This window comes from Schistocerca serialis, chromosome 1 (assembly GCF_023864345.2).
Source record: "Schistocerca serialis cubense isolate TAMUIC-IGC-003099 chromosome 1, iqSchSeri2.2, whole genome shotgun sequence".
In the NCBI taxonomy this organism is placed as follows: Eukaryota; Metazoa; Arthropoda; class Insecta; order Orthoptera; family Acrididae; genus Schistocerca; species Schistocerca serialis.
In genome coordinates this window covers 518,811,165-518,835,905 of record NC_064638.1, presented here as the reverse complement: position 1 = coordinate 518,835,905, position 24,741 = coordinate 518,811,165, and the positions used below count along the sequence as shown (strand labels likewise).

The window sequence follows — 24,741 nt, the reverse complement described above, 5'->3', positions numbered from 1 at the left end:
CAGGGTGCACTCCATTCCATGGTGCCCACTGAGGAGCTACTTGACTGAGAAGTTGTGGCTTCACAGTTTGGAGAGTCAGCAAAATGGCCGGAAGAGTGGTGTTCTGACCACATGCCCCTCCATACCGCATCTGTATGGTGCTACATGGCAGAGAATAAACTGGCAGCTGGTTAAGGTCACTTGGGCCTTCAAGGCCTGGACAAGGAGTTGTTGTTTCACAACTGATGCAAAGAGATAAGAAATGATGTAGACTTCATGGCTTTAAACAATTTCTTTGCTTCAGCATATGGTACCTGTTATGTAACTTTAAGTGTTTCCTTCTGTAAATAGGACACTCTGCTCCATACTTGATATGAGTTGAAGCAGTAAACACATACTGGTGAAGATGTGCACTCAACATCTGGTTCATGAGGTGCTTGGCTACAGTTCCCAGCAGCAGCATGACCATTACATGCCACTGTAGTATGACTAAATGTTTGGCCCTTTAACACCACAAATAGATTTGGAAAATATGGGCAAACGTTTAAGTGTAAGAAACCAAACTTAATATGACTGGGTAAAACTTGCAAACTGAAAGTTAAAATGAATGTAGTTGTTCTTCCAAGATTTCCATTCTTTCCCTTAATCTCCACATCTATAACACTTTCACCTGCCCATTCCTTTTGTAGCACAATGAGGTTTTTGTCAATTATGTCTTCACATGATACCACCTCATGACTGGAATTTAAAGTTTTATGCAGTTCATCTACAGTGGGGTATTTGTTCAGCATCTTTGATTTAAGTTATTTTTGCAATTGACCTGAAGTGTCAGTTTCAATAAACACTGTACCATTGTGTATTCTCTTTATTGACTTCAGGTCATTTTGAATACCATCTAGACCACTGGTCATCAAAATGTGGGCTTTGGACTGTATGCAGCACAATTCAAGTATTTGTGTGGCCTGCGATTCGCAGCTGTACTTTACAATTATATTCACCTAGAAATAAAAAGCTGGATCCAAGAATGCTCATTAACAAACAAAAATACTTACACAGACAGTAATACAGGGTGTTTACAGTTAAACTTTCGCTATTTGTGTCAGTGTACAAGAAAACTATTTACCACATAGGTTCCCAACTTTATAGTAATAGTGTTCAGACTAAGTACTTCTGGATTTGTGTTGTTAGTAGTATCAATGTCACGACTTGCCATTGAGCACTGGTACTGGAATGATACCGTAGGACTGGAACATGAGCATCAGTGTGGACATTATAGTTGCAGACAGTCAACATAAACCTGGACAAGGTTAGCAGAGCTTTACTCATAAATCATTTTATCAAAACAATAGCAATAGTGCTGCTGCTCTTCATGAATATCGAAACATTAAAGAAATACGAAGTGGTTCTCTTTCTTCTGCACCTTGGGAACTGCCCCTGGGAGAGGACAATGGCCAATTGCATCATAAACTGCTGAAAAAGTTGCAGTTGCCATGGCTGAGAATGCTGGACGTAATGTGCAATCTTCTGGCAGTGCACGAGCTGTGTCATGACAACTGAACATTCCATGATACACCGTTCAAAAAGTGCTGCGAACAATTATGAAATCATATTTGTAGTGAGGTTCCAGGCTGTTGTGGGTGCAGATGGTTGATACAGTGAGCAATGTTTGTAACCTAGAATGTAAATATGGTATATAAATAACAAATGTTATCCTTTTAATTCGGAAATTAATGTTCCGCATTTTTACTGATGTTCGTAAATTCAGCCATGAACTAAGTGAACTAGCTGCTTACCTCAAGGGCAGAGGGGTAAGTAGCACAGCCACTTCGGGTTAGAAGATGATGAGGAGGAGTTAGTGTTTAATGGCCCCCCACAAGTTCATTTAGAGAAAGAGCACAAGCTCAGATTAGGAAGGAATGAGGAAGGAAATTGGCCATGCTCTTTCAAAGGAACTGTCCCAGCGCTTGCCTGAAGCTATTTAGGGAAATCATGGAAAACCTAAAGCGGGATGGCTGGACGTGAGTTTGAACTGTCATCCTTCCAAATGCAACTCCAGTGTGTCAACCACAGCACCACCTCACTTGGTGTTAGAGGATGTGAGGGGGTGAATGTTTCATTTTTTGTCTTCCAATACTGACAAGTTACAGATGTGTGTAACATGTACTGACCAGCTGCTACAATATAAATTTCAACAAAGAAGTAACATCATTTTAGAATGAGCATTAGAGAGATGGTAAGCCTGCTATAATATAACATAATGAGTAGAAGAAAAATACATTCAAAACATTTAGTGAACACATGTGATTAGGTCTCATATCATATAATGCATTTAAGTATAAGCACAATTATTGTTGTTAACCAATTAATCATCCACCCACACAAACATCAACACCTTGTCAGGCACTTACTGTCTGCTAGTGTGACCAGTAAGTGGATTAAGGACTGAAAAGACCATTATGGTTTAACAGCAAAATCCAGAATATGCTAAGGAAGCATAAGCTGTTGCCTCCTCAGTACAAAAGAGAAATAGGAAATGACAACAGGTAAATGTTAGTAGAGATTCATGCATCTGTGGAAAGATCTACCCATGAATCTTTCAATAACTATCATTGTCACATTTTAGCAAAAGATCTGGCTGAGAACCTGGGAAAATTTTCATCAGATGTAAAATTGCTAAGCAGGTCTCAGGTTTCCACCTGGTCAATCATTGACCAGCCGGGTGCGGCAGCTGTAGATAGCAAAACGAAAGACAAAGTTTTAAATTCTGCATTTAAGAAATTGTTCACACAGGAGAAACATACAAACATTCCAATGTTTGACCATTGAAGAGAGTCCCATATGGACGACGTAGTAAAATGCATCCCTAGCACAAACAGCTGAAAGAGTTGATAGCAAATAAGTCACCAGGTCTGGATGGAATCCCAACTCAGTTTATCAAAGTGTACTCTGCAGCACTGGCCCCTTACTTAGCTTCCATTTATCATGAATCTCTCAACCAGTGCAAAGTCGCAAGTGACAGGGGGAAAAAGTGAAGGTGACTCTAGTACATAAAAAGTGTAAAAGAATGGACCCATAACATTACAGACCAATATCGTTATCAGGAGAAAGAAAACTGGCGTTCTACAGATCGGAGCGTGGAATGTCAGATCCGTTAATCGGGCAGGTAGGTTAGAAAATTTAAAAAGGGAAATGGATAGGTTAAAGTTAGATATAGTGGGAATTAGTAAAGTTCGGTGGCAGGAGAAACAAGACTTTTCATCAAGTGAATACAGGGTTATAAATACAAAATCAAATAGGGGTAATGCAGGAGTAGGTTTAATAATGAATAAAAAAAATAGGAGTGCGGGTAAGCTACTACAAACAGCATAGTGAACGCATTATTGTGGCCAAGATAGACACGAAGCCGATGCCTACTACAGTAGTACAAGTTTATATGCCAACTAGCTCTGCAGATGACGAAGAAATTGATGAAATGTATGATGAGATAAAAGAAATTATTCAGGTAGTGAAGGGAGATGAAAATTTAATAGTCATGGGTGACTGGAATTTGAGAGTAGGAAAAGGGAGAGAAGGAAACATAGTAGGTGAATATGGATTGGGGGTAAGAAATTAAAGAGGAAGCCGTCTGGTAGAATTTTGCACAGAGCATAACTTAATCATAACAAACACTTGGTTCAAGAATCATAAAAGAAGGTTGTATACATGGAAGAATCCTGGAGATACTAGAAGGTATCAGATAGATTATATAATGGTAAGACAGAGATTTAGGAACCAGGTTTTAAATTGTAAGACATTTCCAAGGGCAGATGTGGACTCTGACCACAATCTATTGGTTATGAACTGTAGATTAAAACTGAAGAAATTGCAAAAAGGTGGAGATGGGACCTGGATAAACTGACTAAACCACAGGTTGTACAGAGTTTCAGGGAAAGCGTAATGGAACAATTTACAGGAATGGGGCAAAGAAATACAGTAGAAGAAGAATGGGTAGCTCTGAGGGATGAAGTAGTGAAGGCAGCAGACGATCAAGTAGGTAAAAAGACGAGGGCTAGTAGAAATCCTTGGGTAACAGAAGAAATATTGAATTTAATTGATGAAAGGAGAAAATACAAAAATGCAGTAAATGAAGCAGACAAAAAGGAATACAAATGTCTCAAAAATGAGATCGACAGGAAATGCAAAATGGCTAAGCAGGGATGGCTGGAGGACAAATATAAGGATGCAGAGGCTTATCTCACTAGGGGTAAGACAGATACTGCCTACAGGGAAATTAAAAAGACCTTTGGAGAGAAGAGAACCACTTGTATGAATATCAACAGCTCAGATGGAAACCCAGCTCTAAGCAAAGAAGGGAAAGCAGAAAGGTGGAAGGAGTATATAGAGGGTCTCTACAAGGGCGATGTACTTGAGGACAATATTATGGAAATGGAAGAGGATGTAGATGAAGATGAAATGGGAGATACGATACTGCGTGAAGATTTTGACAGAGCACTGAAAGACCTGAGTTGAAACAAGGCTCCGGGAGTAGAAACCAGATGGCAGTTATAACAGTCGAGGGACACAAAAGGGAAGCAGTGGTTGGGAAGGGAGTGAGACAGGGTTGTAGCCTCTCCCCGATGTTATTCAATCTGTATATTGAGCAAGCAGTAAAGGAAACAAAAGAAAAATTCGGAGTAAGTATTAAAAGTCATGGAGAAGAAATAAAAACTTTGAGGTTTGCCAATGACATTGTAATTCTGTCAGAGACAGCAAAGGACTTGGAAGAGCAGTTGAACGGAATGGACAGTGTCTTGAAAGAAGGATATAAGATGAACATCAACAAAAGCAAAATGAGGATAATGGAATGTAGTCGAATTAAGTCGGGTGATGCTGAGGGAATTAGATTAGGAAATGAGACACTTAACGTAGTAAGGGAGTTTTCCTATTTGGGGAGCAAAATAACTGATGATGGTCGAAGTAGAGAGGATATAAAATGTAGACTAGCAATGGCAAGGAAAGCGTTTCTGAAGAAGAGGAATTTGTTAACATCAAGTATAGATTTGAGTGTCAGGAAGTCGTTTCTGAAAGTATTTGTATGGAGTGTAGCCATGTATGGAAGTGAAACATGGACGATAAATAGTTTGGACAAGAAGAGAATAGAAGCTTTCGAAATGTGGTCCTACAGAAGAATGCTGAAGATTAGATGGGTAGATCACATAACTAATAAGGAGGTATTGAATAGAATTGGGGAGAAGAGGAGCTTGTGGCACAACTTGACTAGAAGAAGGGATCGGTTGGTAGGACATGTTCTGAGGCATCAAGGGATCACAAATTTAGCATTGGAGGGCAGCGTGGAGGGTAAAAATTGTAGAGGGAGACCAAGGGATAAATATACTAAGCAGATTCAGAAGGATGTAGGTTGCAGTAAGTACTGGGAGATGAAGAAGCTTGCACAGGATAGGGTACCATGGAGAGCTGCAGCAAACCAATCTCAGGACTGAAGACCACAACAACAACAACAACAACAACAACATCCCTAACATCAGTTTGCTGCAGAATGCTTGAACATATTCTCAGTTTTAATATAACAAATTTTCTTCAGACCAAGATGTTTATGTCCACATGTCAGCACGGTTTTAGAAAGCATCACTTGTGCGTAACTCAGTTTGCTCTTTTCTTACATGATATCCTGTGAACTATAAATGAAGGACAACAGGCAGACTACATATTTCTTAATTTCTGGAAAGCATCTGACAAGGTGCCACACTGCAGATTGTTAACAAAGCTATAAGCATATGTAACAGGTACCCACATATGTGAGTGGCTCCAAGACTTCTTAAGTAATAGAAACTTGTGTGTTGTCCTCGATAGCAAGTGTTCATCAGAGATCGATGTGTCATCAGGAGTGGCCCAGGGAAGTGCGATAGGAGTGCTATAATTTTCTATATGCATAAATGATCTGGTGGACAGAATGGATCGCAATCTGCGGTTGATTGCTAATGTCGCCACAGTGTATGAGAGAGTGTCAAAGTTGAGTGCTGTTTGAGGGTACAAGACTACTTAGACAAAATTTGTAGTTGGTGTAATGAATGGCAGCTACCTCTAAATGCAGAAAAAGGAAGTTAATGTGAATGAGTAGGAAACACAAACCCATAACATTCAGATACAGTATTAGTAATGTCCTGCTTAATGCAGTCACCACATTTAAAAATCTAGACATAAAGTTGCAACGAAATAAAATGGAATGGACATGAGAGGATTGTGGTAGGGAAAATGAATGGTGGACTTCAGTTTATTGGGTGAATTTTGGGAAAGTGTGGTTTATTGGTAAAGGAGACCACATATGGGATGCTAGAGTGACCTATTCTGGATCTGTACCAGGTTGGATTAAAGGAAGACATTGAAGCAATTCAGAGGCAGGCTGCTAGATTTGTTACTGGTAGGTTTGATCTACACATAAATTTTATGGAGATTCTTCGGGAACTCGAACAGGAATCTCTGGATGGAAGGCGATGTTATTTTCGAGGAACCCTATTGAGAGAATTTAGAGAACCAGCATTTGAAGCTGACTGCAAAATGACTCCACTGTCGCTAACATACGTTTTGCATAAGGACCACAAAGATCAGATATGTGAAATTAGGGCTCATACAAAGAAATACAGACAGTCATTTTTCCCTTGCTCTATTTGCAAATGGAACAAGAAAGGAAATGACTAGTAATGGTGCAGGGTACCCTTTACCATGGCCTGTAGGGCGGCTTACAGAGTATGTATATAAATTTAGATGTAGATGACTCACAACTTTGGGGTTGCTGAAGGTGGTAGCAATCTGAAACCAAGAACAGTTGACTCTAGTGTTCTAAGGGGTGCCAACTTTTAACAATCAGTACTTGGGGCCCAGCAGCCAATTACTGCTAGACTATCAGGGGCGCATAACATACTAATTTATGAATGTTACTAATCAATAATAAGACTGATACACATGGAGCCCAAGATACCACCTCGCAAAGTTAGTACTGAACCTTGAGCAAAAATGTTTGATGGCCACAGTTCTAGAACATTCTGTATGCACAATGAAGACACCTTAGCTGAAGTGCCCTTTCTCCTTTCAACAATCACTAAAACATTTTGACATGTCTCTGGTCTGTTACCATAACTTTTCCTAATTTGTGCACAGGTGAGCTACCTTCACTGGCTCTCTTGTTGGACTGGGTAGGAATGCTCATGAGCAGCTCAACTGATTCACTGAGAGCAGGGCCGCAAGCAGCTTGGATAACAGATGTCCACCCAGACAGAGCCCCACTTGCCTGGGTAAGTCTTACACAAATGAACTGTGTTGGGTTCTCTGGAGACTGTTGCTAATGAAAGTTCTGCCTCAATAGCCATCCATTCCATCAGCAAGCAGCACACCTTGAGAATGAGGTTCTTTTAAAAAGTTTTTCCCTTCTTGTCATCCAGATTATAAAGCAGAGATCTTCATTACCTACACCATGTTCCACATGGTGTCCACTGAAGCATACTAAAGCTTACAGTTACAGAGAACTGGTGGTGCCCGTCAGACCCCAGGATACGAAACTTGGGTTCACCAAGCCTGTATCCAGTCAGTAAAGACTGAGTTCCCAGAAGTACTCAGCATTTGAGGACGAACCGCGGGGTATATGCGGCTTATCAGATACCACACACTGTTTCTGACCAAATATGGTCTGTGTGCTACACTAGCTTCTGTGTTTCTTTTTAGGGTTCTGTACCTAAAGTCGGTAATTTTTTTTCTATTGTTTGAAATGGACACATGTTCCTGCTGCTTCACGTTGCTCAACAGCCTTCCAGGTGGCTCTTCATGTGGTGTTATCCTGATCCACTATAACATGAACTGGGTATATTTCTCTCTGTGTCAAAAGAGCATTTGTTATCATCATCAGTAATCCTGTGTTTCACTACTGAAAGTAGAATCTGCTCCTACTTTATTTTTTTTCTCTGAAATCATGGCATTCTAAATTCCTAATGAACTGTAAAGCCCACAGTTTATAGATGAAAGATGACCTCGTTTATGTGTTTCATAGATTTAGTTAGAATAGGATAGTAAGAAAGGTACTGATCCGTATGATCAACTCCTTTCATATGGGCATTGTTACGATTTACAAACACGTTTCTCCAGCTTTTCTGTTTTTCTTTCCTTTATTTGTGGCAGAAGAGCCATAAATTGTTGATATCATTCTGACAACCTGATTGTCTTTCCAGATGAGAAGAAAATGTCACCTTTTCTACAAAAAACTATGCCACCTTTCTCCATTCTTGATGCTAAGGCTTTCAGAGTTTACTGTAAACCTCTGTTAACCCTAATAGTACCACAGACTCTGGTTTTGTTTATCAGTAGTAGCTCTGCAGCAGAGTTACTGTTACTATAGTTACCCTGGTAGATGTGGTGCCACATACCAAGATAATGATGAACTGAGAAAACAGATTTGTCCAATTTCTTCCCTTCACCAGTGTAAATCTCCATATTGCAGATATAGCCTGTGTCACTCTCACACAGCATCTTAACAAGTAACCCATACTCTGTAATCTCAAGTGTTGTAAGTTCGAAACCTCAGGCATCCTCTCCATGGAATCATCCTTTTATCCAAGGAAAACTATTGCTCCAATTTGTAAAGCATCATGAGTTTAATCCAGCACAGTCTTCCAGAACTATTTTTCAATTTTGTGTCATTAAAATTGCCAGTAAGTCCAAATATGTTCAAATCTTTTGCAACTCACTGTGCAAATATTGGGGTAGCTGTTACAGGGTCTGTTGGCCAATAATCTTTGCATCTATCTTTTCTTGTTTGTCACATTAAAAGCATCAGGCCACGGAGTTTCTCATGTCTCTTTGTGTAACAGGAGACCATTGACTGCTCTACGCGATGTTTTACATTTCACTGAGGTTTGATCATGACAAGTGCACAAACTGTTGCAAAGCAATTCAAACAAGTCATCACTAACATATGTATCCTCACAGAGGCTACAGAATCACATTGCATTGGAAGTGTAATCATCCCAGAGTGCTTTCAAACAGTTGTGTATGTGGTTGCCTATCATCACTGTCATAATGGCAACAAAAATAATTCGTGCGGACAGAATCATCAATGATATTATTGGAACCACTTGGCAACACTACCTCCTTATGCTTCTTTATAGGTCTAAAAAAATCACTGTCACTGGTTTTGTCTTCAGAACAATACACATACTCTTTCACACAGTCATTCAGTTAGTCTGGCTCCCTATGAATGGGTGGGAAAAAAAAAAAAAAAAGCATTTCCAACTCATTCATTTTCTTCTATTTTCTGAACTGTCTGAAATATCAAAATACACTCAAGATGCTAAAAAAGTGAAAGGTACATGAAGACAGGTATGTTTGCTACATTGAGTGCAGCTTTTGTGTGATCCGTGATGGTCATTGCAGAAGATTTTGGAGGCAGATATGTACCAGTGCACTGTCTGGCATGCAGTCCCATACATTCAGAACAGATATGAGCCAGTCATGTTTTGAGTTGTTATTAAGCACATTGGTGTAAACATCTAGCTAGATGTAGTCTACAGATAATTTGTAATAAACATGAGTTATCTCACGATCCTTCCACAGTAGATAGCGTACGAAAAAGAGTAAACTCTGGATCCATTCAAAATTTGTTAAGACCCCTTTTTCTCAGGAATGGATACACGTATCAAGCTGAAATTTACGTCACATTCTAAAGTCTACGGCCTCTTAGGGATGTTAAAAAATTTAAAAACTCTCATTTCCTGGGATGTATGAACTATCTATATTTAATTAAGTTTGTACAGAATCTGTGATGCATGAGCCCTACTCAACACTTATCCCTTTTTTTTTTTTGTGTTGAAGTAACTAATGTCTCTTTGTGTATATTATGCAAATGCAGTTCACCACTCTAAAATAAAGGAGCTGCTTTGTTCTGACGAAACCAAATTTCAAATCGCCACTGCTACTATACAGACACATAAACTGCTCAAAAAAGTTTTTCACTGAATAGTTTTTTTCTTTTAGATCAGATACTCCTTTCCCAAAACTCTTTTGACCACAGGAATTTACCTATGTAATGGAGGTAAAAGTGAACCTACATTCACCACACAGTTCAGTAGAGCACACTGAGTGTCCAGTCATGAACTGGACAATGTGGCTTGTGTATAACCCTTAATCTGTCAGCATGCCTCACAGGACCATCTCAAGCTTAGACTATGTGTTAACTGTGACTTTATGGCAGTGAGACATACAAAATTTAAGATTTGCCTCACAGCTTCACTCTTTGTCAACAACACAGATGAAGACTGCTACCAAAAAATTATGGCTCATAGGGAAGATATAGGCAAATGGGAGAGCTGTATCAACCCAGGTGGAGAGCACACAATCAAATTGGTGTCTACCTGCCCATTATGAACAACAGTTCAAATCTCTTAATACTGTGGTGGACAAAAAAGGTGGGCCAGGGAGCACCTGGAATGGACCTTGGACCAATGGAATTGGCCTGTCTTCATTGCTGAGTGCAGCTTTTATGTGACCCCTGATGGTCATTGTAGAAGGATGTGGAGCCAAGAAGTACCAGTGCACTGTCTGGCAGGCAGCCCCACACATTCAGCATGGATCTGTGCCAGTCATGTCTTGAGTTGTTATTAAGTGCAGATGTCAGTCACCACCTCTCACCCTTGCCCCAGGAGGCTGGAATCAACTGAACAGAATGGTCTGTAGTATGTGCTAAGATGACTCCAATTAACCATGCTAGGGATCATTTGAAACTTGCAATGCAAAGAGGTATGAATCTTACTCATCCATTGGGTAACATCAGGAGTGCCATTTTTGAAGAGTGAATTAGGCTTGAGCAGCAATGTATTGACTACCTCATGGAAAGCACACCAAGGACAATCCTAACATGTTACAATGCATGAGATGGGATAGCATGGTACTGAATGTTATCCAGCAGCAGATTTTGACTTCACAACTGTGCATCGATATGCACTTTCAAACAGTTTGCATTTCATTCTTGTTTTTGTTTCACATACAGTTTTTTTAAATTTTTTAGTGATATTTATTTATGACTCCATCTTTTCCCTTCACAGTTGAAAGTCAAAGAACCCATCTTTTAAGGATGTTAAAAAAATCATCTTCCTGAAAGTAGATACTGTTAGTACTAAAACAATAAGTAACGAATTATCTTTTAAAACTAGGTTCCCCAGAAGCATAATAAACAGAAAATACTTCTATTCATGTTTACTGGATACTGCAAATCATTATTTCTTTTACAGATGCAGTAGCTAGAAGATAATAGATCATATAATTAAATGTTTCCCTGAGACATTTAAGTCTCTTCATTATCTACGATAATGATCGAAGCACAAATTTTAATTCATTTCTTCTGCTTCAATCATTAGTGTAGATAAAAGATAAAACTTTACCTCATCCACTTTATTTTGTTCTTCCACTGTTAGGTTAGCTGCAGCTTCTACATCATAAAAATCTTCATCATTATCATCACCAATATAGATTTCACTTTCACTAACACTCAAAGAAGTGTTGGACCAAACACTATCTTCATCATCTGATGATAAATCTGAAGGGGTAGGTGATTTTTCTTTCTCATCTATGTCTTCCATGTCTAAAAAAAAAAAAAAAAAAAAAAACAGTAACATCATAAAAGTGACACAAATTCAATGAAATGTAAAAAAATGAAGTGATAACAATATCACCAATTCAGACAGAGAGAGAGAGAGAGAGAGAGAGAGAGAGAGAGAGAGAGAGAATTAAAAGCACCATTCAAATCTGAGCTTGTAACGGCATTCAATGTAGCGTACTAAATATTTTTGTTTTTTTATTTATCCCTTTTAAACTGACTGCTGGTGTTAAGCTCGTTATTAACAATTTTGCTGTAAATACACAGCTGACCACAGAAGCAAAGTAAGAAACACTTAAAAGAGCTAAGGTATTCCTCAAATATAGATATTCAATGGTTTTCTGCAACTATGTTTCTTGTGGCTCTAAGTAATAACAATAATTCTTATTTTATGAGCTCAGAACCTAAAAGAGAAAAACACATGAATATATACAATACTATCAAAGAAAAGACATGCTACTCAGAACAAGGCAAAATAACATTGCATGTTATTAAATTACACACCAAAAGAACAGAAACAAAGTGCATCCATGTTATTAAATTACACACCAAAAGGACAGAAACAAAGTGCAGCATAATGTGTCAATCAATCCTTTCTAAATACAAAAAAAGCCAAGCTCACAATGTAACTTCATACACGTACACATCACCGATGGATATGTAAATGATTACATTTTCAGTTCTGTGTCACAGGTACAATGACCATCAGAGTGCATTAGTGTTGTTCATCTTAAATAGGTTACCAAGTCTGATAGTCAGTTAGTTACATGTTCCATAGATCATTTGAGCAATCCTTTTATTGAAATGATGTGGAATGAGTTAGTTTACTTGTATACATGATTAGTGTTGACATTAAAGAGCTTATTTTTAGTCCTACTCATGGAACTACACTTAATTTTCTTCCTTTTTCTTTTCTTTTCTTTTTTACTGGCTAACAGTTTTTAAGTATAAATCTGTCAATGGAACACAAGGAGTTGTCCAGGTAAAAGGATTTTAAATTAGATTACAAAGTTGCTTTGCTCTCTTTCAAGACATTTTATGTTAATAGGCAAATGATCCAAAATATTTGTTGCTTCTTATTGAGCCACTGACAGCTTTAACAATAGGTAATAAAGGTCATTTTTCCTCTAGTGTTGTAAGTATAGATATTACTGATCTTCTCAAGTTATGACAAATTTCAGAATTGAATATATGTACTGCGACAGTGTAGTTCAATAGCCTAGCAGGTAACTACAGGACTTCCAATGGTGAACACTACATATTATTCTTACTGTTCACTTCTCTACAATCAATACTTTCTTTCTAAATGGTGAGTTACCCGAGAAAATTATTCCGTAAGACATAATTGAGTGGACATATACCAAATATGTCAGATGGTTGATACATTTGTTTCCAACATTAGTAGTTATATCAAGAGCAAAAGCAGCCAAACTTCACTGTTTTGGAAGCCCAGTACTATGCTTCTTCCAGTTCAAGCTTTCATCAGTGTGTACATCCAAAAATGTGGAGCATTGTACCTTATTTACAAACCCTGCTCATGTGGTACATCTACTGTTGATATGACTACTTGTAGTACAGGATTGAATGTATTCTGGTTTGTTTGTTTTTTTTCTTCAAAATTTTGGGTGCGGCCATTTTCAGAGAATCACTTAACAATCCTTTGAAAAATATTAGTTACCAACTCTTCTGTCACTTGCTCTCTAGTGAGATTTGTTATAACATTTGTAATGTCTGCAAAAAGTAACAATTTTGCTTGTTGAATGTGAAGTGGAAGGTCATTCACATATACAGGGTGGTCCTTTGATTGTGACCGAGCCAAATATCTCATGAAACAAGCATCAAATGAAAAAACTACAAAGAACGAAACTTGTCTAGCTTGAAGGGGAAAACCAGATGGCGCTACGGTTGGCCCGCTAGATGGCGCTGCCATAGGTCAAACAGATATCAACTGCATTTTTTAAAATAGGCACCCCCATTTTTATTACATATTCATGTATTACATAAAGAAATAACAATGTTTTAGTTGGACCACTTTTTTTGCTTTCTGATAGATGGCGCTGTAATAGTCACAAACATATGGCTCACAATTTTAGACGAACAGTTGATAGCAGGTAGGTCTTTTACATTAAAATACAGAACGTAGGTACGTTTGAACATTTTATTTCGGTTGTTCCAATGTGATACATGTACCTTTGTGAACTTATCATTTCTGAGAATGCATGCTGTTACAGCGTGGTTACCTGTAAACACCATATTACAGCAATAAATACTCAAAATTATGTCCGTCAACCTCAATGCATTTGGCAATACGTGTAACGGCATTCCTCTCAACAGCGAGTAGTTCGGCTTCCGTAATGTTCGCACATGCATTGACAATGCGCTGACGCATGTTGTCAGGCATTGTCGGTGGATCACGATAGCAAATATCCTTGAACTTTCCCCACAGAAAGAATTCCAGGGACATCAGATCCGGTGAACGTGCGGGCCATGGTAAGGTGCTTCGACGACCAATCCACCTGTCATAAAATAAGCTATTCAATACCATTTCAACCACACATGAGCTATGTGCTGGACATCCATCATGTTGGAAGTACATCGTCATACTGTCATGCAGTGAAACACCTTGTAGTAACATCGGTAGAACATTATGTAGGAAATCAGCATACATTGCACTATTTAGATTGCCATCGATAAAATGGGGGCCAATTATCCTTCCTCCCATAATGCTGCACCATACATTAACCCACCAAGGTTGCAGATATTCCACTTGTCACAGTCATCGTGGATTTTCCGTTGCCCAATAGTGCATATTATGCTGGTTTACGTTAACGCTGTTGGTGAATGATGCTTCGTTGCTAAATAGAAGGCGTGCAAAAAATCTGTCATCGTCCCATAATTTCTCTTGTGCCTAGTGGCAGAACTGTACATGACATTCAAAGTTGTCACCATGCAATTCCTGGGAGATAGAAATATGGTACGGGTGCAATCAATGTTGATGTAGCATTCTCAACACCGACGTTTCTGGGATTCCTGATTATCGCGCAATTTGTCTGCTACCGATGTGCGAATTAGCCACGACAGCACCTAAAACACCTACTTGGGCATCATCACTTGTTGCAGGTCGTGGTTGATGTTTCACATGTGGCTGAACACTTCCTGTTTCTTTAAATAATGTAACTATCTGGTGAACAGTTCGGACACTGAATGATGTCATCCAGGATACCGAGCAGCATACATCGCACATGCCCGTTGGGCATTTTGATCACAATAGCCATACATCAACACGATATCGACCATTTCCGCAATGGGTAAATGGTCCATTTTAACACGAGTAATGTATCACGAAGCAAATACCGTCCACACTGGCAGAATGTTACATGATACCACGTACTTATACATTTGTGATTGTTACAGTGCCATCTATCACAAAGCAAAAAAAGTGGTCCAACTAAAACATTCATATTTCTTTATGTACTACACGAATATGAAATAAAAAATGGGGGTTACTATTTAAAAAAAACCAGTTGATATCCGTTGGACCTATGGCAATGTCAACTAGCACGCCAATGATAGTGCCATCTGGTTTCCCCCTTCAAGCTAGACGAGTTTCGTTCTTTGTAGTTTTTTCGTTTGATACTTATTTCGTGAGATATTTGGCCCAGTCACTATGGATGGACCACCCTGTATAAGGAATAGAAATGGAACCAAAAATTGAACCCTGTGGGATGCACTTTGTGATCTCTCTTCACCCACCCCCTCTATCACTTAAGTAAGTCTTCTACCTTTCTAACATTGTAACATTGGCTGAATTTACCTTTAAGATTCTGTCTGTTATGTATGATTCATACCAGAAGTGCATAAAGCCATCAATTACATAAAACATTGAGAGAGTAACATGATCTACAACATCAAACACCTTGGAAAGATCACAAAAAATACCAACTGGCAATATATTATTATTTAAGTCTTGTACTTTTTGATAAGTGAATGTATAAATAGAATTCTCAGTCGAGCAACCCTTCTGCAATCCAAAGTGTGATACGCTAAGTAAATTGGTTCCACTTAAGTGTGTGACTACTCTTAAGTACTTCACTTTTTCAAATGTTTTGAAAAAGGTGTCAGCAAGGAAATTACATGATGATGTTTAAGATGCTTGTCACCTTTCTTATGAAATGATTTACCAACAGCATATTTAAACCCGTCTGAAAAAATTCTCTGTGCCAATGATACATTGCATATACCACTAAGGACATAATTTAATTGGATTTTATTATTCCTGTAGGATTACATAGTGTACAGTGAATGTACATATAATACAGGACACATCAAAAATAGAAAACATTTTACATATTTCCTAACAATTTTTCTTACATTCTAACATAACTGATTATAAGTGAAATATATGTAAATTTAGTGTGATAAGTACTCTTCAACGCCATAAAATTCTTTTTCCACCAGATAGTCTTTGAGGTTCCTTAAAAACTTCATGTCATATACATTGACATGCAGTTTTTTAGCCAGACTTCTTAATATTTTGCTACCTGAGTACTGGAGTCCTTTTTCAAGCATTGTCACTCGACAGGGTATGCTTCTTATGTCATTCTTCCTCCGTGTGTTGTGGGTGTGTACACATTTGGATTCCACTCTGCACTATTCATTGTGATATATAGTTTTATACATGCACAAGGATGCCAAAAGTAAGATGCCTAGTCTTTTGAAGCAATTTTTGCCTGTTTCAGACGTTTTTCTTCTTAATATGATCTCTTTTTTTTGTGCAGACCCTTTTAATTTCTTGAATGTTTGAGTTTCGCACACTATTACTCCATACTACAGGCAGAGTTTAAAGAATCCACGGTATACTGTGCACAGAAGCTGTTTGTCTGCATACTGTGATAGCTGCCTCATTATGAATATGATGGCGATGAGTTTGTTACAGATAGAATTAATATGTTGTTTCCATTTCAGCTCATTATCCACAGTAATAACTAAGAATCTCAAGGATTCTACTTCTTCCAGTCTCATTATGTCCACCTCTAAACCTATGTGCACAGCCTTCTTTTGTAGGTTTATAACAAGTCCAGGAGCCACTGAGCTGTGGGGTTTGCAGATATGTATGTTCTTCTCTCAAGCTGTACCACATTTTGGTCATTTTTCAGCATTATCAGGTCATCTGCTTACTGAAATAAAACAAGCCCTTGTTTTACATTCCTGTTTCAATACCCTACTGAAATACTCTCTGAAGAGACAATTCACTGAAAGTTCCGTAAATCCAATTGCATCTAGTAAGTGATATCACATAATACATTAAATCTCATAAAATTTATTATTTCATTTGTTTACTTGTATGTCATGTTTGTCAAACACGTTTGCAATATTTTGCATTCACTAATGAAGCCATAATCAAGAAAAATTAGGTTAGTATTGTTGTTTTTCAGTATTTTGTATAATATGATGTATATTTTATGTAAAAATCTTTTATACTGTATATGACAATTTCCGCATAAAATACACAAGGTTTTGTGGATAGTTACTAATAATACTGGTTGGAAAGCAGACAAGCTGGGATAAAGACTGAATTTTAGAATGGCAGGAAATATAGAGAAGGGAAAGCAAGCATGCATGAGTTTAGTGAAATACAGCTAAGAAAACTGACGCACCTAGACAAACCTTTAGATGAGTTAATTCAGACTGACACACTGCAACGATGTCTACCAAACCGGGTTCAGTGGGGCCTATTTTATGGGCCAGATGACTCAATTGAAGAATTGTGTGTGGATAAGCTAGAGTATGTATGGCAAAGTCATGACAGGTCAACAAAAGTAGGGGAGAGTACCAACACCAGAGAGGTGGGTTCTCTCAAAATTAAAAATATCATAACAGTAACAGACAAAATAACTATGGTAACAGGAACAGTAGTCAAAATAGCAACAATTACAGACAAGACGCCAACTCAAATCAGAACAGACAGTATAGACAGGAAATCAATTAACCACCTCATTGGGGGCCTGTCAGTTTGAGGTGAGGAGAAAAACTTGTAACCAAACTAAGAGTAGGTCACACCACCAAAATCACACAGGTAACAATAGGAACTACCAAGCTAATGGAAGTGAGTGTGGAAGTGAGCGTTTGGCATCATTGGCAGGGAGGCCCCCTATAGGGCAGGTCCAGCCGCCTTGGAGCAGGTCTTATTACATTCGGCACCACATTGGGCGACCTGCGCACCAGATGGGGATGAAATGATGATGAAGACAACACAACACCCAGTCCCTGAGCAGAGAAAATCCCCGACCCAACCCGGAATCGAACCCGGGCCCCTTAGGACGGCAGTCCGTCACACTGACCATTCAGCTATCGGGGTGGATACCAAGCTAATAATGTAAATAAGCACTATGAATTTTGGAACTATATGTTAAAAGAATGAATAATGATGACACAAAGACACAAAATAATTATAAGCTTAGTGATGAGGACAAATTTATTTAACAAGTGTGTATCCAAGGATGGTTATAATGATGATTATAGTATTGCTAGTTTGTTTGTTAATGATGATGATGATGATGATGATCCAGTTTTGTCTGATGTAGTAGCAAGCCAAAATGATAACCTTGTACCCAAAAATATTGATGCTTTAGTAGCTGATCCAGATGACGATGATATAGCAGTAGAGAGATTTGACATTGTAGCTGGGGTCCATGCAGGTGCATGTGACTCATATGATGATGATGATGATGATGATGACTACAACATTATTTTGTTTAAAGAGGAGCTTGATGGGATGATTTTTGTAGAAGTATTGGCAGATGAAGATAATAATAGTCAGTTAGTAGGTATTGATGATTTGATGAGTGATGATAAGGTACATGGAAGTCAGTGGTCTTCTACTGATGTCAGGGAGATTTTGGCTAAGAGTAACGATAAGAATGAATAAACTGAGCAGATAGGTTACAAAGTTTTAGAGGTTTTAAAAAAGCAAGAAGTCAGTGAAGAGACATGTAGCAGTGATGATGATTATTTGGAATTTGAGAACACACACAAATAAACAATGAGATAAGTGATAATTCAGGCAGTCAGCAAAGTATAATTAGTGAGTCCTCTTACACAGAAAGCATTAGTCTGTCAGATCCAGAAGAAGTTCAGTCTAATAACGATATGTCTTTGTATAATTTACTAACAGCTTCAGCGAATAAGCAACAGTCACACATTAATTTAGATTTTAAGGAAACAGAAAAGGAAGTGAAAGTTGATACACAAGAGGTATCTCGTAGTCTATATTTTGAAATAACAATTGAGAATTGGAAAAGCACGTGTCTAAGAGACACAGGTAGTCCTATTTGTTGTACATCTTGTAAATTAAGAGAAAGGTTGAAAAACAGTGCTTCATACATGGAATTTCCTGTAACAGGTGTTAAAATTAAGGGAGCTACAGGCAAGTGCAGTAAGCCAATTTCCAAACAGGCTTTGATTTCATTTTTAACTGGGGATTTATTGTTTGAACAAGGATGTTTTGTGGTGGTAGACCTAAATGAAGATATTCTGTTGGGCATGAATTGGATGATAAAATCAAATGCAATTTTTGATTGGGAAATTAAAAATATGTTTCATAGAACCAAAATCTGGTAGTTCTGGTGAGATCAAATTACATAATTACATTTAAAGTGTACAGAAAATTGCAGTAATCAGATAGGAGAAATTGAATTTTCTGATGACAAGTGCACTGAAGGTTTAGAGGAGGAACAGGAGGACAATTCTGATAGTAATAGTTTTTCACAGTTTGCCAATGTCACAGTCAGTCAATGATAAAAGCAAATACTGCAGATGGCTTATCTAATTCTGAGAGGGAAGATTTAGATCAGTTTCTGAGAGAATATTGTGACGTTTTTTGTAATAAGCCAGGAAAGTTAAAAATTATGTCTGCAAATTAAAAAAGAGACAGCATGATCCATTTTTTATCAAACCATACAGGGTCCCAATTTGCAAAAGAAAATTAGTGGAGAGGTAATTACAGAAGATGCTAAAATGGAGGATAGTGGAAAGGAGCAGCAGCCAGTACAATAATTCACTGGTTGTTGTTTCTAAGAAAGATGGAAGTGTTAGGCTTGTTTTGGATTCTCAATAAGTGTCAAATGCTTTGGAGAGGTCCAGAAACATTACAGATACAACTTGTTTTTCATCTAAGGGCTGTGTACTCTGTCAGCCTGGCAATCACTGATTCTGTAGATTTACTCTTCCTGAAACAATGCTGTGATGGTACATGAATGTTGTATTTGTGCAGATAATCAACTAATCTATGATATGAATATAATAGATGGAAACATTCCACGTGGGAAAAATATATCTAAAAACAAAGATGATGAGACTTACCAAACAAAAGCTCTGGCAGGTCGATAGACACACAAACAAACACAAACATACACACAAAATTCTAGCTTTCGCAACCAACGGTTGCTTCGTCAGGAAAGAGGGAAGGAGAGGGAAAGACGAAAGGATGTGGGTTTTAAGGGAGAGGGTAAGGAGTCATTCCAATCCCGGGAGCGGAAAGACTTACCTTATGGGGATGTGCGGATGGATATGTGTGTGTGTGTGTGTGTGCGCGAGTGTATACCCGTCCTTTTTCCCCCCATAAGGTAAGGCCTTTACAAATGTCTGCTTGTGTGTGTGTGTGTGTGTGTGTGTGTGTGTGTGTGTGTGCGAGTGTATACCCCTATTATACATAAGCATTTCCAGGATTTTTGAGACCTGATATCAGTGAAACTGATCTGTAGTTGTTGGGGATCACGCTTACCCCCTTTCATCCTTGTCCCCTTTCTTGTACACTGGTATCATCCTGCTTATTTTCAGTTTTTCTGGAAAAATTCCTACTTTGAAGGAGCTGTTTGCTATATCCAGCAATGGTGAGATTATTTGCTCACTTACTTGCTTTATTATATGATTCGATATTTTGTCATTGCCAGCTGATTTCTTGGACTTCAGTTTTTGCATAATTTTACTCAGTTCATCTTCTGTGACTGGTTTCAAGCCCATGGCTCTACTTGATTTTTTTGATAACTTAGTAACTTTCCTTTTGTGGACTATTTCCTTCCAATTTTACATTCCCTACCACATTTATATGGTTACCTTTGAGTATGTTAGCTACATCTCTACCATCTGTAACCACTGTGTTGTCTATTTTCTTTGATCTGATATCTGTTTTTATCAGCATTAATTGCATTCCAAGCTGCATTTACCTGCTTTTTGAGTTCATTATGGTGATATTAATTAATTACTCTTGCTTTCACCTCTCTTATTAATTTTCTTTTGTAGCATTTTATGATTTTCAGCTTCACCCCTCTGTCTCAGATCCTGCAGCCTTCTTTGCAGCTTTATTATTTTATTGCTAATCCACTTTGTCTGATCCTGCAGCCTTTCTTGTCTCTTTACTTTGGGGAATGCTACATTATGGTGTTTAAGTATTGTAATAAATGAATCATACTTTTCATTTACATTCTGCCACTGTAGGGATTCATTCCAGATTTCACTGCTTAATATTGTTAGAAAGATGTTAATATGTTATACACTGATGTTCCTGATTTCTTTGGTTGTTCGTTTTGGTTCTGATATTATGTCCTTGCTTCTGTGCAAGCAGATCAGCTATCCATGATTATCAGACATTTCTTTTCAGACTACATGTGACTCATAGTTACACCTACTAATATTAGTAATGATGTTGTCAACAAATGTCTGGCTTTGAGAAGTCACTACTGTCAGTGCAGATATTGTTGCCTCCATATTGTATTCCATTAGCAATTCTTCAAAATCTTGTCTTGGTTTTGATCCTTGCCCCATGTCATTATTGAAGTCTCCACTTATAATGATGTCTTTCTTTATAGTCATTCTTAGAAAGCTGTCATTTTTTTTCAGAAAGATGCTAAACTTGCCACTTGGTGATCTGTACAAGGAAAACAAACTAAAGTCATCAGTCAATACACCAGTAATTTCAGTCTTTTTCTCTAGGCCTGGGTAATCTTACACCTTTACTGCCTGCAGTCTTCAGGGGCTTGCCTGTTTTAACTGCACCATCTTTAAGTTTAGATCTACAGAAGTAGCTGAATAAGATAAAATCCTTTATTGTCAAGTCGCTATCTGACTTTCAGTTAGACAATGTTCACTGATACATGGTATGTCTGGTTGTATTTCACTTAGGACTACTTCTGCTTCTAGTTTCTGATGTAGTATTTTCATGTAACTTTTCTTTTTCTGGCTTACATGTCGTGGGCTGTGTTCTGAGAGCATATTCTGTGGTCCCTCCTTTTCTTGTGTGGTGCTTATATTTTGCTTTTTCTGCTGCAGCAACTGATTTTTCACTCCCATTAAGCCATATTAGTTTCCCTTCCTCAGATGCCATACTTTCCTAGCTAGCAGTTTTCACACAGAAATTTGTTTGCGTCTATGAAAACTGCCCCAAGATGATCACACTGTTCTTTGACAGCATAATTTATTTTTGAGATACATTTATCACTCACTGACCTCCTTTTTGTGGCTCCACTAAGTACCAGCCAGGATTCCACATTGTCACTTCTTACTGAACAAATCACGTTTCTTGTTTCGTTAATAATTTCTTGTTCATTGCTGCTTCTTCACAAGTTTGTTCCAATGTGTATAAAGACACCACAATAATTAGTCTTGGTTTCAGAATCTATTTTTGTACTCATCTGTTTTGAATTTACCATATTTTTAAAATGTTTGCCGAGTTGTTGTGTTCTAATTTCCGATCTATGTTTATTTTTCAGTTGGGGACATAAATATTTTTCAGTAGTGAATCGTCAATTATTAGTAACTCATTTTTGTTCCATTGCGTAGCTGTGGTCTTGCCTTTTCTTTTATTGTACGTCATCATCTTCCATTTATATATATCTACAGGTTTTTGGCTTGTTCAGTTTATCGTGACATCAGAAATGCTGGCTGTGTTGTTGTTTTCAGTGTTCGTATGTGTACCAGTGTTTTTTCATCTTGCTTTTTGTTTCAAACACACACAGTAGTGCTTTTCACATATTATCTATAATTTTTTTTTTAAAAAACAGAAGTATTGACAATAAATAGTGTTTCAATGTCACTTTGTAGTAGCTTTATAATTTCATTTTTTGAGTCCACTGCACTTCAAAGATCGGCCCTTTTGCCACTTAAACAGCTGTGGCACGTCCACAGAAAATCATCACTGATGAATTTCAGATTTACTTTTATGCACTTTTCATGTAACTAGAAGCTGCACTTTAAACTAACATTAAAATAAAACAAATGTGTTCTTTGTTTGGAAAATGTAGCGTCCTTGATATAGGCAAATTGGACAGATGTCAGCATACCATACACAGAATGCATCTAAATTATGAAGGAAAAAAATTTGTGTGTAAAATGATAAATGAAATCATTCCAAACAGGGAGAGAGCGAACAGCAAAATTCCATGTACCGGTATGGGACCAGTCTCAGCAGCAGAAGAAGCAGCATCATCAAAAGCAGCAGAATCATCAGTGGCAGGACCAACAGCTGAAACATCACCACATGCAGCAGAAACTGTTGCCCATCCTACATGCAACAGAAAGCAAATCCAGCATTTTTTATGGTGAGTAACACGAGAGAAAAGGATTCATTGCGTGAAACATCTCTTTTGTGTGTTCAGTATGAGTCTTCCACACCTCAAGCAATACTATCAACTAGTGTATTGGAAAAAGCCACTCCTAACAAACATCATGCAAATGCAGTGGTGAGCAAAAATCAAACTTTGTCTTTATTCCACCAAAATATATATTTAGTCTCAAGAATAAAATAGACCAATTACTAATAAATTTAAAAGACAAGTGTGAAAGTGAGCCTGATATACAGTGTTTCTCAGAACATCATGTTATGAGAGGAATCCACAGGCTACAAATGGAGGACTTTAGCTGCACATTACTGTAGATCTTTTATGAGAAGAGGTGGAGTTGCAATATTTGTAAAAAAACAATGTAGTGTATAAATCTCTAGGTTTAAGCAAATACTGTGATGAACAGCATTTTTAGATGTGTGGTATTGAGTTAACAGCAGATAGTGCAGCAGTTATTGTACTGGCTATTTCAGAGCACCTGCTTGAAATCTGAATGTATTTCCGAGACAAATATAATCATTTCCGTCCCACCTATGTAGGAAAACTAAATCAATCTTTATTATGAGTGACTTCAATGTGGACTTCTTAACAGAAAATAGAAACAAAATAGACTTTTAACACCTGATGTTCTGTTACAACTTAGTACCAGTGGTGGACACTCCAACTAGAGTAACAGCTGGTTCTAGCACTTTAACAGATAATGTATTTGTAGATAAGGATATTTATAGTAATTTAACTTTGAAAAATATTGTAAATGGCCTCTCTGACCATGAAGAGCAATTCCTCACTCTAAATCAAATAAATGTACAAAGGAAAGAAAATTTCATTTGGAAAAACTTTAGGATTATAAATGAACACACTATTGAAAGCTCAGCAATTACAGCTAGTGGGCCCGTCTCCTGTGTATGCTGCAATTGATGTTAACTCAAAATTTAATACATTTATCAATGAAGTTACAAGTCTCTTTGAAGAAAACTTTCCAAAAACAGTCAGTGAGAGAAAACATGTTAAAAGGTAACAACAGTCACTGTTCAAGAAATTGAAAGAGTTATTAAAGCTTTGAAAAGTAAAAACTCCACCAGGATTGACAATATCCCTAACAAATTATTAAAATATTGCTGCGGCCATGTTAGTAAAGTCCTTTGCCACGTTTTTGATGCATCACTTAAGCAAGGAATAGTTCCTGAGAGGCTAAAGTATGCAGTTGTAAAAGTGTTGTATAAGAAGGGAGATAAGACAGATGCTGCTATCAGCCAATATCACTACTGACAAGTTTTTGAAAGGTTTTAGAGAAACTAATGCATGCCAGGACAGTCAAGCATCTCGGGTATCAAAATATCCTCAGCGAAAGTCACTTTGGATTTCAGAAAGGTTTGTCAATAGAAGATGCAATATTTTCATTTGCTGGCAAGGCCTTGGAATCTATCAACAAAAAACTAAAGGTGGTTGGGATTTTCTGTGACCTAACAAAAGAATTTGACGGTGTCAGCCACCAGATTCTTTTACAAAAAG

The 24,741-nt window shown here is 37.7% G+C and overlaps 1 protein-coding gene across 3 annotated transcripts in view; it reads right to left on the bottom strand.

The window, feature by feature from the left end:
* The window catches only part of LOC126474316 (probable ATP-dependent RNA helicase DDX60), a 228,203-nt gene that overhangs the window by 124,036 nt on the left and 79,426 nt on the right, over positions 1–24,741 (bottom strand). For all 3 annotated transcript variants that reach the window (XM_050101799.1, XM_050101792.1, XM_050101785.1), the window contains one exon: positions 11,400–11,599. In XM_050101799.1, coding sequence (XP_049957756.1) covers positions 11,400–11,597 — 198 coding nt within the window. In that variant the 5' untranslated portion in view covers positions 11,598–11,599. The remainder of the gene's footprint in view (positions 1–11,399; positions 11,600–24,741) is intronic.